The 18,645-nt window shown below is 40.9% G+C and overlaps 1 protein-coding gene across 13 annotated transcripts in view; it reads left to right on the top strand.

The window, feature by feature from the left end:
- Positions 1 to 18,645, top strand: part of LOC124797826 (calcium/calmodulin-dependent protein kinase type II alpha chain) — a 1,017,246-nt gene that overhangs the window by 990,808 nt on the left and 7,793 nt on the right. For all 13 annotated transcript variants that reach the window (XM_047260866.1, XM_047260890.1, XM_047260884.1 and 10 more), the window contains one exon: positions 7,123 to 7,237. In XM_047260866.1, coding sequence (XP_047116822.1) covers positions 7,123 to 7,237 — 115 coding nt within the window. The remainder of the gene's footprint in view (positions 1 to 7,122; positions 7,238 to 18,645) is intronic.

Raw genomic sequence — 18,645 nt, forward strand, 5'->3', positions numbered from 1 at the left:
ACATTCAAACTTTCATTTATGGGTGAATTAGATGGTCTCAGAGAAAACAGTAAGCAGCTGGAAAGAACTGAGTGGACAGTGGCAAGTTAAACACCAATCTGAAAGGGCAAAACTGAAGAGGAATTCAAATATGAAACCTAATATTATCAGTAGCATATGAACAAAAACCTGAAGAGCAAAACAAGAGGAATTACCAAGACAAGTATGTCACTGTGTTTGAATAGTAGCACTGGTGACTGGAAAGCTACAGATACATTAACAAAATTGGCTGAGGAATGCATTCACTTTTCTCATTGCCTATGCTGCCAGGGAGTCTTGCCAACTCATGCACTATCCAAGCTGCCTTTGGTGTAGCTGTTAAACCATACAACTCTGAATGGCCAACACAGGTTTTTCCATCTCTGTGTCAATGCCTGAATTTCGTAATGGTACTAAAGTATCTTTGTGGCTCTACTTTTTAGTTCCTGTTTTACAGGATACATAGCACACCTGTTTCCGAATTCACTAATAAAATGGCAAGTTGTACGGCACTAATGTAAACATACTTCATCAGAGCAAGCAACATCTGAGTGCGTAATTTTAATAGTCTGAAATTGGTCACTGTATAAATAGCTGTCCCATTAAAGTACAGGGTGTCGGAAGAAATTTGTTGAAAGATAAAGCAGTGTGCAGCTATGACCCCAGTTATTCTGTTAATTGCATGGTAAAATTGTCAACCATTGCTAAATAAATCAGTTACATTCATTACATATGCTCCAACTAAATCTTAATCAATTATCTTCACACTTTAAGAGTTGGCTGCACCTCTATACTGTGGGGCATAAATTCTTTTACTAATAAAGAAAGCTTTTCAAATATGAGAACAGTCCTGTCTGTATCAAGCAAGCATTATAATGGAACCAGGCTCATTATTCATTGTGCACTGAAATTAAGTGCAAATTTCCATTTCTGAAAGTATTACATATAAATTTAGCTATTGAAAACTATTATAAAGAAAGTAGTTCTGATTTGTATCATGGAAAGATGAATACACTACTTAAAATGGAAATAGAACTGAACAAAACTCCTCTCCTTAATGGAAATAACTGCAGGGTTACTTTTCATTAGATATAATATAAACCATCATAACACTGATTCAATTACAGCATATTTCCCATAAATTTTCTGGTTCACTCAATGAAGAACACATTGATTTCTATGAAGTGAAGTTCACAAATAATGAATACAGTACAAGGGCTGTTCCAGAGGTATCCAATTGGCGTACAGATAGTGACTGTTGTTTTAAACAAGTTAGTGTGGTAGAAAGTACCACCCTTATAAAGCTTAAGTTTGAAGTGTAATGATGCTACATTGTTTAGTATTTGTTTGGCAACCATCAACAGTGAATGCTCTCAGCAAATTTGTGAACATGGATAAAGCTGGTCATTGTTATGTGACATAAAGTGTGGAAGGTCTTAGTCCAACTAATGTTAAAGCTGAGCAAGATTAATTGTGGGAAAGTCTGCCATTTTGTTTACAACAGTAAAATATTGGATGGCATAGTTTAAGCAAAGCCCCCTCTCTAACGACCTTGATCTCAGTGGAACATTAAAGCCTAATCTTCCTTCCTCCTTCCTAAAACAAGGTTGCACTAGCTGCCAAGAAAACCATCACATTAGTCAACAAAATGAGTTGACCATGGCAGAAATTTTGAATAAAATCCTCAAAATGGTACTGGCTGACGACCAGCCACCAGTGTGCAAGGTTTCAGACATTATAGACATTTCAAAAAGTGCTGTACATCACATACTGAGTGAAAATTTTGACATGAGAAAGCTGTGTCCAAGATGCATTCTGCACTTACTGACAATGGAACAAAAACAGTATCATGAGGATGTTTCAGTCAAGTGTCTGGCGATGTTTCGCTGCAGTCAGGCAGAGTTTTTGTGTCAACTCATAACCATAGGTGAAGCACTGATCAATCATTTTATTCCTGGGATGAAGGAACAGTCAAAACAATGGACTGAAATTGGTGAATAGATCCAAAGAAGATGAAGATAGTTCCATCTGCAGGCAAAATCATGGCATCAGTTTTTTGGTATATGCATGGGATAACTTTCATTGATTATTTTCAAAAAGGAAAAGTCATCAGTGGTGAGTATTATGTCAACTTAATGCAGTGTTTTAGTGATGACATTAAGCAAAAAAGCCGCATTTAGCAAAAGAGAAAATTTTGTTTTATCGCAACAAAGCACCAGTTCACACATCCATTATTTCCATGGCCGAAACCAAAGTTAAAGTTGAAACAGCTCCCTCATGCAACGTGTTTGCCACATTTATTCCCCTCTCATTATTTTTTAATTCAAAGCTTAAAAAATGGCTTGGTGGTACAATATTAGCCAGAAATGAATAGTCTGCAGTCAGTGGCTATTTTGTGGATATCAATGCTTCTTAATATAAACAGGGTATCGAAGCTATTAACATCGCTGGGAAAAAAAAGGGTATTGAGTGAAAGGAGTTTACATAGAGGAATAAAGATGCATTTTTCCAAAATTTCTGTATTTTCTTTGTTAGGTCAGATACTTCTGAGACTTTTCTGGTAATTCACTTAGGTTTTCTAATTTAAGGTCGTAATTTTTTCAATAATATTACTTGGAATGGGTGTTTCCACAGCAGATTGTCAACAACACAGATTTATTTCTGAAAATACAACTGTTAAGAGATGTAGAAATGTTAATGATATATTAACATACTTTTTTTATTTACAGGTAGTTCTGTTCACGTCTGACTTACACAGAGTAAACTTATCACATGTACATGACATATAATTAAAAATAAATAAACTATAAACGTAGTCTAGTTATATGGCAAATATAGGGTGAATCAGAACTCCACTGACAAAAATGCAGAGCTTGTTCAGAAATATGTTCTGAGTATTTTGGTATAAGGAGCCTGAGGTCTCGAGGGGCTCATTACAGAATAATAATGTAATTATGGGTTATTCAGCTCTAGTACCAAAATTAGCTTTGTTTCTGAGAAAATACATTCACAACAGTGAAAAATTCTGTAGTATTCAATCACTAAATTATAGCAACATAAAAAGTATCTTATTGTTCATGGGCATCTATATACAGATGCAAAACTACTGTGATGTGATTGCCATCACTGTGGGAACAGCTGAGCATATCGTCATTGTTCCACTCTTCCATTGCATTTAGTGAACCTATACACAAAGTACAGTGGAACTTCACTTAATGAGCACCTCCCACAACACACAAATTGCATAATATTTGCTTGAAAAGGAATCTGCATTCATGTCTTACTTGTTATGGACAATGATTCTGCCCATTCTCCAGGCCTACAAGATGACCTCCTTGAAGAATTTCAATTCATCAAGATCCAATTTCTGTCTCCCAACACCACTCTGTTACTCCAGCCCATGGACAAGCAGCTTAGTTCTAACTTTAAGAAGCTCTGCCCTAAACCACTCTCCGAGCATTGCTTTGAGTTGACTGAAACTGGTAAGGGTAACAATGATATTGATGAGCTTGTGGAAGATTACAGCCAAGAAATGATCGCTGAAGAGCTTACAGAGTTGCAACATGTTTCACAGCAGGAAGTTGTGGAGAGGAGTTCAGAGGAGGAGGAGGAGGAGAAGGTGGTGGTGGTGGTGGTGGTGGTGGTGGTAACATCAAAGCAGCAATCTTCTAGCACTATAAGAGAAATTCTGAAGGCATGGGAATCAATTGTATCATATATTGAAAATCATCGCCCCAACAGAGCAGTGGCTGCACGTGCTAAAAATTTATTTGACGATAATGCTGTGTCACGTTTTTGCCAAGTGTTGAAGCACTGGTAGAAACAAATGACTATAAATGGCTTCCTAGTAAAAAAGAAGTAGTTATGTATAGTGATTAATAAAGTACATAAAACTTTATGTATAATTTACTTTGAATAAATGGCATGAAAAAGATAAAATTTTTAGTACTTTTTTTGCATGGAAGGCATTATCATATTTTACATTAATTTATATGGGATAAATTGTTTCACTCAACAAGTGTTTTGCACTATGAGTAAGATTGTGGAACAAATTATGCTTCCTATGTGTAGCTCCACTGTATGTATCAGTCAACTTCTCATTAGTTATTCTCATGTTACTGTATAGAAAACAGATCTGAGCAGTAGTAACTGCAAGTTTGAAAACCATGAGTAAAGAAAGCATTGTTGTTGTCAACAACAATTACTGTGAGTGAATGGAACAGGTTTGTTTCCAAACTAGATAGACAGCACAAACCATTGACATTGGCACTAGTGTGCAGACAGCACAAACCATTGACATTGGCACTAGTGTGCAGACGTTTTGAATGTATTACTGATGCAAGGCCCAAGAAATCACATAAAACATAGTTACTCAGTAATGAGCCATTGTAGACCATGGATCCCTTAATAAAAATACTCAGAAAATATCCCTGAATGTCCTCTGAATATTTGTCTCTGGAGTTCTGCTACACCTTCTGTATCATCATACAATGTAGTATCATAAAGTTAACTTTGTATCCCTGGAATTAATTCATTTTTTAGATATTTCACATTTCGTACTCACAATACTCTTTGTGATGTATGGATCATTTGGATTTCAAAATATTTAAGTTCTCTATCCCCTCCTAATCTGCTTCCCTTCTCTCTTTTCATTCACCACATCCCCCCATCATTCCCATCCTCATCTCCTTACTTCCAGACCACACCCTCTTCCCTCTCTCACCCCTTCCCCACCTCACACCATTCCTTCCTCACCCCTTCCCCACCCCCACCTCAATGCTTCCCCTCCTTGTCCTTTCCCTTCTCTCCCCTTCTCCTCCACTCCTCTTCCCCTGGTGGTGGTGGTTAGTGTTTAACGTCCCGTCGACAACGAGGTCATTAGAGACAGAGCGCAAGCTCGAGTTAGGGAAGGATTGGGAAGGAAATTGGTCGTGCCCTTTCAAAGGAACCATCCCAGCATTTGCCTGAAATGATTTAGGGAAATCACGGAAAACCTAAATCATGATGGCTGGAGATGGGATTGAACCGTCGTCCTCCCGAATGCAAGTCTCCTCTTCCCCTCCATATCCCTTCGCCTCCATGCCCCTTTGCCTCCATGCCCCTTTGCCTCCATGCCCCTTCCCCTCCATGCCCCTTTGCCTCCATGCCCCTTCCCCTCCATGCCCCTTCCTGCCTATGCCCCTTCCCCTCCATCCACCTTCCCCTCCATGCACCTTCCCCTCTGTGCACGTACCCCTCCATGCACCTTCCCCTCCATGCCTCTTACCCTCCTCACTCCTTACCCTCCTCACCCCTTCCACTCCTTGCACCTTCCCCTCAGCCCTTCCACTCCTTGCACCTTCCCCTCACCCCTTCCCCTGATTGCACTTTCCCCTCACCCCTTCCATTTGCCCCTTCCACTCCTTGTTCCTTCCCCTCCTTGATCTGTTCCCTCCTTGCCCCATCCCCTCCTTGTCTCATCATCTCCTCGCCTCCCGGCCTTTCGTTGCACCCCTGCCCCTCCTTGCCCTCCACACCTCCTCACCACCAGCTCCTCCTTGCCCCCACCCCTCCTAGCCCCCCCAACCCCTACTCCTGACCCTTCCCCTCTTCCCAGCCCCACCCCTCTTCTTAGCCCCTACTCCTCTCCTTAGCCCCTACCCTCTTCTTGGCCACTGTCCTTGCCCCTCTTCTTGGCCACTGCCCCTCACCCCTCTTCTTGGCCACTGCCTCCTCCCCTCTTCTTGGCCACTGCCCCCAACCCTCTTCTTGGCCACTGCCCTCAGCCCTCTTCTTAGCCACTGCCCCTGCCCCTCTTCTTGGCCACTGTCCCCACGCCTCCCCTTTGCCACTGTTCCTCCACTTTTCCCCTGCCTCTCCTGTTTGCCCTCACCTCTCCCATTTCCCTCCACCCCTCTCGTTTGCCCCTGCCCCAAGTGTTCACCCCTGCCCCTCTCTTTTGCCACCATCCCTCTCTTTTGCCTGTGCCCCTCTCTTTCCCCACTGCACCTCTTGTTTGCCACCACCCCTCTCTTTTGCCACCTCCCCTTTCCCCTCTCTTTTGCTACTTCTCCCCTTCTTCGGCACGCCCCTTCATGTCTTCTTCAGCATGCCCCCTCTTCTTTGGCACATCCCATCTTCTTCAGCACCCCCTCTCCTCCTCTCTGCCCTCCCCTCCCTTGTGCTCTCTCCTCCCCCATGCCCTCTCCTCCCCCATGCTTTATCTCTTCTCATGTCTTGCATTCTTCACCTCTTGCACTCAACAACTCTTGCACTCCTCAGTGCTTCCCAACCTTTCCAAATGCCCTTTTCTCCCATTTCCCTCTTCTCTCATATTCATTGCCTGCCCTTTCTTGCCCTCCCTGGCCCTCCCATGCCCTTGCCTGCTCTCCTCTGCCCTTGCTTGTCCTCCTTTGCCTTTGTTCACCCTCCCTGGCCCGTGCTCACCCTCCTCTGTCGTTGCTCACCCTCCCCTGCTGTTGCTCGCCCTCCCCTGCCCTGTTCTACTCACCCCTCCCACTCTTCACCTTTCCCTCTCTTCAGCCCTCCCTCTCTTTCAGCCCTCCCTCTCTTTCAGCCCTATCTGTCTTTCAGCTCTTCTCCTTTTCGCACCTACTATTTTCCCCTTCCCCTTCTTACCACTTCCCACTTTCTTCTCTCTCCTCCTCACTCTTCCTAGCCTCTTCATGGCTCTACTCTGCCTTCATCTTGTCTCCAAAACCATATACATTCATTGATTTTGTAGTACAGTAATTAGCTTGTAACTCTGTTATAAAGCTTTTGTTAGCAACATATGCTGAATTACTTGGACTGATGTTGTTATGAATTTAAGTTAAAACTATCACAAAAAGGTGAAAAGTATTACATAACATAAAATTCTATTAGTAGCCACTCTGCTGTTCATAGTATTTTTGTAAGAGCTGCATACATAACTGAATTCCAACCAACCACTACTGTTTCTCTCTAAAGCAGTACAATCTTCAATCAGTTTCTGTGGAATGTAATTCATAACCTCTTTAACCACAACTACTGTCATTAAATTACACTGATTAATTTTCAGTTTTTCTAGCACAAAGCTAAGCATTTATGTTTTTATTTAATAATGTTTTGTGGAAACTGTTACAGTTCTGGGTAAAAACTGCAAGGCAATCAATACCATCATCTTGAATCCACATGTTCACCTACTTGGTGATGATGCAGCGTGCATTGCTTATGTTCGCTTGACACAGTACATGGACAAGTAAGTGCTTTCTTTTGGTAAAAGTGACAAAAATTTGTAAAATAAAAATGTGTCTCTATTTTTTCTTTGCTTGTTACTAGTAGTGGGGTAAAATCTATAATTGTTATTGTCACATTGGACATACATACTATTCACAATGTGAGAGAAGAAAAAATCTTTAAAATTCTCATCTATATAATGATTGAGCTAAGCTGTTCATCTCAAATGTTTCTGGAACCATTTAAGATTTTGTTTTCGCCAAGATGATCTGTAAGACAATTCTCACAAAAAACCAATAGTCTTAAGTCACAGCTACATGAAGTTTACTTTTCAAATGGAGTTACAGCAACTTGTGCTGTCAGTATCATAGATCTCAAGGAAACAAAGACAATCAAGTTTTGCTTGTTTCACTCTTTGAAATCTAATAACTACTTTTAGAGAAGTTACTGTGTTTAGAACTTACAAGATTCTGTTTTGAACATCGAATTAATAGATGTATTATGTGAAAGATTGTAATTTCATGCTGAAATAAGGAATTACATCATGTTACATAAGGAGAAAATATAGTGTAATAGACCACTAGAATATTAGTGTAAAAGGACCATAGATGAACTGCAGATGTCTATTCTGAATATGAAATTCAGAAATACTGAATGCTGGTTACTTTGGAAAAGGAATATGTTCCACAAACCACTAAAAGTAAGATATTCTACATTATGGAGAAAGCAGAAGGAATATAAAGGGTATAACTGAACCATAGACACAAACATACCATGACAGATAGACCTGTCATGGACGATATTTCTGTAAATGTACAATTAATTGTTATTGAAAGGACATTGATGTGTTACACTAGGGATGAGGCTTATAAGCAAAGCAAATGAAATAGATGTTCTGGAAGTGTTTGTTTACAATCCATCTTTTAACTCCTGAGAAACATCTAGTGCCTCTGAACTAAACCAGTCCAGCATTGTTCAAATTTTGGTGCAGACAGCTTCTATGCTTCTTATATGGCACTTCAATAGCAGATAAACCAGTGGAAGCAAGAGCAGAAATACTGAACTGTATTCTCTAATGTTTCTTCACATAGGAAGTTCCAGGTGGACTACCGCAGGTTAACTCTTGCATCAAAAAAGAGTCATACAGGCATTGACACTAGTGAGGTCACTAAACAGCTGAAATCACCACAGTTGAATAAGGTGTCAGTGCACAATGGAATACCTTTTAGATTCTACACAGAATTTATAACTTGGTTAGCCACCCCATTCACCATAATATTCTGTAGATCCCTTGAGCAAAAAGTGGTGCTGTTGTTTAAAGAAAACAGCAGTTACACCTGTCTACGAGAAGGGTAGCAGAAGTGATCTACAAAACCACCACTCAATATCACTGACACTCATCTGTTGTAGAATCTTAGTATACTTTTTTGAGCTAAAACATAGTATGGTGCAGAGGTGGTGGATTGTGGAGGCAGAAGTGCTGGTTGGGCTTGTCTAGAAAAACTCCACTGCAAGATACAACATATTTTATTTGTCTTGGAATACAACATCAGAGTACGTGGTGCCCCTGGATACACCATCTGCAGGTGCTTAGTCCATGAGCAATGCCGATCAAGTGAGAAAGCCACAGCAGTGTGATGGCCAGTTGATGTCCACGTCATGTTTTGCTGACACTGTTTAACTCACTCAGCAGCACATGCCTGACAGCACGTGCATGAGTTAGCACTATGTGGTCCTGAGCAAGGAGTGCCAGTGATGCGTACATCTACTGAATTCCCATAGGTGGCCATGGCTACTGGATTAGGAGATCATCCTGGTGTGAAGGGATGGTAGCAGCACTGCCCTGGCTGCAAACTGCTGCCCTCCAAGGCAGAAGTCTGGGCTGCTCTAATCCATGAAGGATGACTCGTAATTGTTGACTAAGTACACAGTGAGGGGCTTAGAATCGTGAGCTTGTCTGGTGGAGTAGGTTGTCCAGACCTGCATCAGCTGCTTGATAGCCTACAGCATGCTGGAAGGTGATGCGTACTTGATATCATGGAGGGCACTGCCAGAGTGCAAATAACCATGCTAGAAGCAGAGAGTATTTATAGTGATTAGTAGCACACTTGTCGTACCTTTACATTGCTTCAGACATCTACAGATCAACTCCTTGGTGTCCCAATGATGTAGAAATATACCATAAGCTGGTTTGTCTTTGTAAAGCTTTTCTGTGATGTCACCATGATCCCACGGCTTAAGGCCAGCTTCTCATTCAAATGAGCAAAAAATAGGAAAGTTTCAAAATTCTTTTTGAGACAATGAAAAGACATACAAAGGGTCTGTTTGGGATTATGGTTGATCACACTTTGAAATTTAGTTTGGGTTTTCAATACAAAAAAAAAATGGCACCTGTAATTACCTGTATGGTTGGATCAATGGCCTGTGAGTTTGAAGTATGCAGATTCTGCGCACTGTAGCCCCTCAGTAGTTATCTGAAATCAAAAATGCATAACATCAGTCAATACTACATAAAATTTATGGGTGCTTATACCTAACCACAATGAAATAACCATAAATGTAATGATATGTGCTAGCTCAAACTTTGAGCATGATTTTTGGGTTTTTTCACTCTTTGTGGCTTCACAAAAAATAGTTAATATTAACAAATTTCGTATATAATAGGTATAAACTCCCAAGAAAAGTGTTTGCTTTCTGGAGATCAAAGTTGAAGTTCATAGGCTAAAATGATTTTATTTTACGCTGTATGCAGTTTTAAATTATAGATAATGATTAAGGTTTTAAATAAGTGAGACAAGTAAGGTGCCCGCTATTAGTCATGCTCAGTGGGGATACTTTACGTGATGACCATATATGCTTAAAAGCGTAAAGGTAATCCTTAAACTTTATATACCCAACCAAGTAAATTTCCTACCATTTAATACAATTTCTGTATAGTTATTACACATAGGGACTTCATCTACATAATATTTAGTTTGATTACAATTACGGTTATCAGCTCCCAACACATGATATACAGACAGCCAATGACATACAACCTTGACTCTCCGTATGCACACGCGCACGAGTTGCTATGTTCTCAGTGCAATTACATGTGCAACAGTCAGTGCTGACATAGTTGCTGCTGCCAACCACCATGTGGTGAAGTGATGCCGGGGCTGGATTTCAGTTGAGTAGTTTTAATTCGACATGGTACCAAGGTACTATAGGTTTTACGAGGTGCATTCAAGTTCTAAGGCCTCCGATTTTTTTTCTCCGGACTGGAAAGAGATAGAAACATGCGCATTGTTTTAAAATGAAGCCGCGTTCATTGTCAATATGTCCCAGAGATGGCAGCACCGTACGGCAGATGGGATTTTACCACCAGCGGCGAGAATGAGAACTGTTTTAAATACATAAAATGGCGACGTTTTCCTTACTTGACCAGTGTGCAATCATTCGTTTTCTGAATTTGCGTGGTGTGAAACCAACTGAAATTCATCGACAGTTGAAGGAGACATGTAGTGATGGAGTTATGGATGTGTCAAAAGTGCGTTCGTGGGTGCGACAGTTTAATGAAGGCAGAACATTGTGTGACAACAAACTGAAACAACCTCAGGCTCGCACAAGCCGGTCTGACGACATGATCGAGAAAGTGGAGAGAATTGTTTTGGGGGATCGCCGAATGACTGTTGAACAGATCGCTTCCAGAGTTGGCATTTCTTGGGTTCTGTGCTCACAATCCTGCATGACGACCTGAAAATGCGAAAAGTGTCATCCAAGTGGGTGCCACGAATGCTGATGGATGACCACATGGCTGCCCGTGTGGCATGTTGCCAAGCAATGTTGACGCGCAACGACAGCATGAATGGGACTTTCTTTTTGTTGGTTGTGACAGTGGATGAGACGTGGATGCCATTTTTCAATCCAGAAACAAAGCGCCAGTCAGCTCAATGGAAGCACACAGATTCACCGCCACCAAAAAAATTTCGGGTAACCGCCAGTGCTGAAAAAATGATGGTGTTCATGTTCTGGGACAGTGAGGGCGTAATCCTTACCCATTGCGTTCCAAAGGGCACTACGGTAACAGGTTCATCCTACGAAAATGTTTTGAAGAACAAATGCATTCCTGCACTGCAACAAAAACGTCCGGGAAGGGCTGCACATGTGCTGTTTCACCAAGACAATGCACCCGCACATCGAGCTAACGTTACACAACAGTTTCTTTGTGATAACAACTTTGAAGTGATTCCTCATGCTCCCTACTCACCTGACCTGGCTCCTAGTGACTTTTGGCTTTTTCCAACAATGAAAGACACTCTCCGTGGCCACACATTCACCAGCCGTGCTGCTATTGCATCAGCGATTTTCCAGTTGTCAAAACAGATTCCTAAAGAAGCCTTCGCTGCTGCCATGGAATCATGGCATCAGCATTGTGAAAAATGTGTACGTCTGCTGGGCGATTATGTCGAGAAGTAACGCCAGTTTCATCGATTTCGGGTGAGTAGTTAATTAGAAAAAAATCTGAGGCCTTAGAACTTGAAGGCACCTCGTAATTTTTAATGATGACTGTGCCTTACTCTGGCATGTTATAGTAATTTTATGCTTCTGAAGAAGGCTAGATTAATCTAGCCGAAACCTGGGTAAAGACCAGAAAATTTTTGCAACTGAGGCGGATTTTCAATATATTAGTCCATCACAGTTGCTGACGGGACTGCAACATGCTAAAAATTCTAACATTTCAAGTGTTTTAGAGCACTTGATTCCATTTTTCACACAAAATTTTTGATGCAAATTCTTTGCTTCATTTTTTTTATAATAATCAAAAATCGCCAAGCAGACTAAAGCACATCTAATCTTTCTATCTGTCAAAAACATACGAAGTATGCTGTACACTTGGAACTGTGAACCTATGTTTGGTACATGTGTACAAACAGAACAAAAACACAACATTGATAATTGAATGTACATTGCCCAATCAATTTGAAGAGTCACCTTACCATTTGAACAGCCCTTTTATATGGTACAATGGGAAGTACCCTCTACCATGTGCTTTAGTTATTTGCAGGCTGCAGTTACAGATACCAATAGATTAATTTGCAAAAATGCATAGAATTCTGTCATTTGGTTCTGATGTAACAGGATAAGGGTGTCATTCTTTGAAGAATTCTCTTAACCAGTGAACAAATCATGAAAAGCTGAAAGTAAGGAAGACACTTTTTAAGCCATTGAGGTTGTGTACTGAGTGAGGCCTGCTTAACCCTAGAGTCGGTGGAGTGAAAGTAAGTTGGTTGTGAAATTGATGGAGACTATATAATTGTTCCTTAGTTCATTGAGGAGACATCATCAGGTAACATACACATAGAATTTCTTAGCAAATTTCTGACAAGTCTTCTAGGTGATTTACCAACTGAAATTTTATCTGTGTATGTGATACCAACACAGTTCTCATCCAGCTATTTTCTGGCCACTTGATGGACTGTGGCAGTGTTATAAATCATGCTGTGTATTTGCCTGAATTGATGTCACAGGACTTTTTACACTCAAAGATGATTCTGCATAAGTTACAATAACCCAAGAGGATTTAAATCATCACATTGCTGCAAGACGTTCTGGGCACTTGCAACTAGAAACCTATCTTGCTGGAGACAGTAAGAATTTTGAACACTTGTTCAATAAATGGAATTGTATGTGATTTTGTTGATGTTGTGATTTGACAATGAAAACATTACGTGTGTCTCTTACATTAAACACATATTAACTTTTCTATTCAGGTGAAGTCATTGAAACATCCTGGTAGATTATAAATGTGCACTGTACTAGTACTTGAACCAGGAACCTTGACTTTTATGGGAAGTGTTCTTACCAGCTGAGTTTCCCATGCATGACTCACAATCCACCCACACAGCTTCATTTCTGCCGGTGGCTGTCTCCTACTTTTCAAATATGCAGAAGGACTTTTGACAAGTTTGAAAACAAGGAGAGAGGTACTGGCACAAGTGAAGTTATGACAGTGGGTTGTGATCTACACCTGAATCGCTCGGTTCAGTCAGTAAGAGCATTGAAAAATGAAATGTTCCAAGTTCAAGTTCCTCTGCCACACATGTTTTAATTTTCAAAGATGTGTCAAAACAGTGGACATTGTACTGCAGAGTAAAATATTCATATGTGAAGTTATTATTTAACCCTCGAGCTGGTGTGCCATTTATCACAACATGAGCGGGTGCGCGGCACACTTTGTACACGTGTATAGAATAGCTTCATTTATGTTGCCAAGATGAGTCATGTATAATCAAAATCACAGTATAATCTTAGTTTATTTAAAGAAGAAGAAAATAAACTTACATAATATGAGCTACACCACTGTTTTACTAAACAAGAATGAAACAAATTTTCAGTACAACATCCTGTTGCCAAGGACAGGTGGTACAGAGACAGTAATGACCCACTCGAAGCATTAAGCAATGCAGTGGCATCAGATCCCATCCAGCTGCTTATTCGATCACTAATTGTCTCGTAGACAACTGCCTCAATGTGGCATTAGGCTGCTAGCTCATAATCAATGTTTTTTTAACAATCGTAAATTTTTTCTCTCTAGCTCGCTTTGTATTTTGTATTACTGCTGCTCACTTGTTGTACATATGGCAACACAAACTATCATTGTTTTACCTGAAGCAATAATTAAGGAATAGGTACAGGTCTGCAGTTATAAAACAAAAATGGAACCGTGCAAAATCATTTTATTTTTTGTTGGCTCACTTTATACACAGGCGCACCTGCTCGAGGGTTATCCATCTCTAAACATCAATTTCTTGTTTTGCAAATCCAGTCTATTTCTGACATCCACATTTATTTCAAGATTCTGAAAAACCAAAACACAACTGCTACCATAGTTAACAGGTGAGTCATCCTTATATGCCATGTCATGTGCCTTCCAGTTTGTGGGTTGGTCTGACCACATGTAGCAAATTGCAATTAGTATCAGTTTAAAATTATACAACTCTCAGCTATTGTGAATTTGTAATTAGACTTCCTTAACTGCTTCAAGCTAGAGTGTCACATCAGCTGGATGCTGCAGTTTCATATGATAACATAGTCCCACATAAGACACATTGAGTTGAATGTCCAAGACAGATAAGTCCCAAGTTCTAAATATTGTAATTTCTCCAAAATTTCTTGTCAGATTTTGAAAAGTCCAATGTGGTTTAATTTATGTCTTTGAAATTTTAGATACTGGCAGCATAAATTACTATAGTTCCATTTAAAAAGCAAGTTTGGTACCAATATCTCTGTAATTAATATAGCTATGATAGGAGACTATAATACATTACTTAATGAAGATTTTCTTATGTTCAACAATATCTTAAATGGTTCTTGAAACAGCTGAAGCGAGTAGGTTGGATGACTCAACCTACATAATGATTTTTATAAGTAATTTTATTAATGATATTAAGGTGCAAGTAATTATAAGTTACAGTAAATAAAATTTGGCGAGAATGGTGAATATACTGTGCTTTTAACTTAACATGTTTGACATGGCAATGGTAGAGAATACATATATTCTTAATTCATAAAATCAGTAGACAAATCTGGTCAAAATGTTCTCAGAAGGTGTCAGAAAACACTGATATGTAAGAAGAACAACAACTTGCTAATCTTTCAGACAAAGACTTGCTTCAGAGCTAATAAATGAGAGTGAGTCAGTAAGTAATAAGAGCTCTCACAGGTGTATAAATGTTCCACATGAAATATGTTCCATGCGTAACCAGCAGAGACATTCAAAGCTTTCAAATTCCACCATTAATTAACTGTATCTGTGCCACTGCACTTCTAAATACCTTCAAGAGGGAGGCATTTATGGATATGTTGTTGGCAATTAAGTGGAGAGTGAGTAGTAATATTTTTGCCTTTAAATAAAAACTCCCCGGCTGCAATTAATTGCAAAGTAGTGAAACTTCGTGGAGCAACTGTAATGTCATGAAAATAAGTGAGGTTTTGATGCTTAGACTTCCATAAATGCAGAACAGATATGTGAGACAAGTAAAGAACAGGGCAGCTAGGCACATCCACTTTGTATGGCAATGTGTGACTGCACAAAATTCAATGTTTCCAGTGGCAATGTTGAGTACATTGTGCACAACATTGCCAGTGGCAATGTTATGTACATTGTACACAAAACATTGGTCTACCACAAGAAGGTTTCTTACTGGGTACCACAGCAACTCAGAGACAAGATTAAATCTAAGTGCATTGGGGTTGTCTCTACAGCACTTCATGTGGTATCATGTTGTGGGTGCTCAGTTCCTGCTCTGTACCATCACACAGGACAAAACATGGGTACATCATGTGATGCCTGATCTGCAGAAAGCGTCAATGACATGGAATTCCCCACCCCACTTCCTCCCTCAATAAAGAGTTTCAGAACAATGGCATCTATGAAGAAAGTTATGGCAACAGTATTTTGGAACATGCAGTGTGTGCTGCTAGTTGATTTCGTCACCCAAGCAGAGAGTGTAGATAATGATGGTTATTGTGTCATGCCTGAATGGTTGCAGAAGATGATTCAGAGGAAATGATTGGAACTGCTTTCAAAAGGGTCATGTTGCTTGGCAATGCCCTACAACATAGGCCTTGATAACTCATGATCTGATCCAGCACTTCTAATTACTTTATCGGAATACCCTTCATGTAACCTGGATGTTGCAGCAGGAGAGTGTCATCTTGTAGGACTATTAAAGAGGCTTGTGGCCAGTCACTGCATCAGAACAACATTCAGGAGCCTGTTGTTAAATGGCTCATAGGCCTGTACATTTATTCTTTTTATGCAGGTTTCAACAGATTTCTTTATTGGTGGAAAAAACGCTAGGGCAGTAATGGTGACTGTAAAAAAGAAGTACATAACAGCAACTCTGTGTATCTCCTTGATTTCCTGAGAATATCTTTCATTGCAGAGGACTTTTTACTTTAGTTTTTGAATTACACTCATATGGAGAGAGAGAGGGGGGGGGGGAGATATTGAGGGGGGGTCGGATAGGAAGACAGTTGTCTCTGGGTAGTGCAGAACATGAGGTAGGTAGAGGAACGACTAGCAGAAGAAGAAAATTATGAGAAACATTTCAGATGTGGAACATGTAAGTTTGTGTAGAGGGAGGGGACATAGCTGAGCTGCTGGAAAAATACTGAGGAAAGAGGGGAATATCCCAAGCAAGTGTAAAAGATATGGAAGATATGGGCTATCTAGGGTGGTATAGAAAAGAAACAGGAAAAGGAAGTAAGATAAGGGATTAAGGCTAAGGAGTAGATGGGAATATAGGATATGCTTTCGGGAAAGTTCCCATCAGTATAATCAAGAATGTTGCTGGATAATTTTTCAGACTGTGACTACAACCCCTGCCTTGTTCAGAAATAGTTATATCATGTCTTCATATGTCTCTTAACTTACTGGTAGACATACTCCCTTCATCACTCAATACCATTATAAATAAACAAGTGAAGCATGTTCTCCACTAGTATCTCCAGTCATTTGCTAAAATGAGAAAAACCCTTCTGAAAGTGGGCCAACCAACTTCACTGCAACCACTGCCCAGGCTTCAGTGTGGGTATGGTGGTGAAACAGCTACCCATCCTTAAAATATCGAGTGCCCAACTGTGCCCAGTGACCAATTAAATCAAGCATGCTTCTCAATGTAGTGTAGTTGTCTAAAACAGCTGCTTCACAAACTGTGCCATCTGGATTCCATCTCTACACAGCACAGCAGTTTATGTGAACTCTGTGGGAATAAAGTTCTTTGTTCTCATAACCCTCTTTTGCTGTTCTGCCAAGATAGTTGTTTACTTCAGTATGGCTGTAGGCTACAGCACTATCAGATAACTGTCTCTCTCTCTCTCTCTCTCTCTCTCTCTCTCTCTCTCTCTCTCTCTCTCTCACTCTGCGTGTGTGTGTGTGGGGGGGGGAGGGGGGGGGGTAGGGGGGGGGGGGGGTTGGCAGTGGCAGTGGCAGTGAGTGGCAGTAGGAAGATGACTGTTTGAAAGGTCAGCTGTTTGTCAAATTTTCTACTTACCTGTGTGCTCTTCAGCATCTCTTCTTATCATTTCATTGCAGTTTTATTGAGGACTCATTTTATTCTTTCTCTGTAGATTGGAATAAAACTTATTAGCCCTTTGCTAATTCTATTTTAATGCATGTCTATAAGATACATTACATATAATGGAAGGAAACATTCCACGTGGGAAAAATTATATATAAAAACAAAGATGAGGTGACTTACCGAACAAAAGCGCTGGCAGGTCGATAGACACACAAACATACACACAAAAATCAAGCTTTCGCAACAAACTGTTGCCTCATCAGGAAAGAGGGAAGGAGAGGGGAAGACGAAAGGAAGTGGGTTTTAAGGGAGAGGGTAAGGAGTCATTCCAATCCCAGGAGCGGAAAGACTTACCTTAGGGGGAAAAAAGGACAGGTATACACTCGCACACACGCACATATCCATCCACACATACAGACACAAGCAGACATATTTAAAGACAAAGAGTTTGGGCAGAGATGTCAGTCAAGGCAGAAGTGTAGAGGCAAAGAAGTTGTTGAAAGACAGGTGAGGTATGAGTGGCGGCAACCTGAAATTAGCGGAGATTGAGGCCTGGCGGATGACGAGAAGAGAGGATATACTGAAGGGCAAGTTCCCATCTCCGGAGTTCGGATAGGTTGGTGTTGGTGGGAAGTATCCAGATAACCCGGACGGTGTAACACTGTGCCAAGATGTGCTGGCTGTGCACCAAGGCATGTTTAGCCACAGGGTGATCCTCATTACCTTTCGCATCCCGCAACTACCCTCCCGACCTGGTACAGAAGCAATTAACCAGAGCCACTTCCTCGTCCCCTCAAACCCAGAATCCCCCACAGAAGAACCACAAAAGTGCCCCGCTTGTGACAGGATACTTTCGGGGACTGGACCAGACTCTGAATGTGGCTCTCCAGCAGGGATACGACTTCCTCAAATCCTGCCCTGAAATGAGATCCATCCTTCATGAAATCCTCCCCACTCCGCCAAGAGTGTCTTTCCGCCGTCCACCTAACCTTCGTAACCTGTTAGTTCATCCCCATGAAATCCCCAAACCACCTTCCCTACCCTCTGGCTCCTATCCTTGTAACCGCCCCCGATGCAAAACCTGTCCCATGCACCCTCCCACCACCACCTACTCCAGTCCTGTAACCCGGAAGGTGTACACGATCAGAGGCAGAGCCACGTGTGAAAGCACCCACGTGATTTACCAACTGACCTGCCTACACTGTGATGCATTCTATGTGGGAATGACCAGCAACAAACTGTCCATTCGCATGAATGGACACAGGCAGACAGTGTTTGTTGGTAATGAGGATCACCCTGTGGCTAAACATGCCTTGGTGCACAGCCAGCACATCTTGGCACAGTGTTACACCGTCCGGGTTAT

This window comes from Schistocerca piceifrons, chromosome 1, assembly GCF_021461385.2.
Source record: "Schistocerca piceifrons isolate TAMUIC-IGC-003096 chromosome 1, iqSchPice1.1, whole genome shotgun sequence".
NCBI lineage: Eukaryota > Metazoa > Arthropoda > Insecta > Orthoptera > Acrididae > Schistocerca > Schistocerca piceifrons.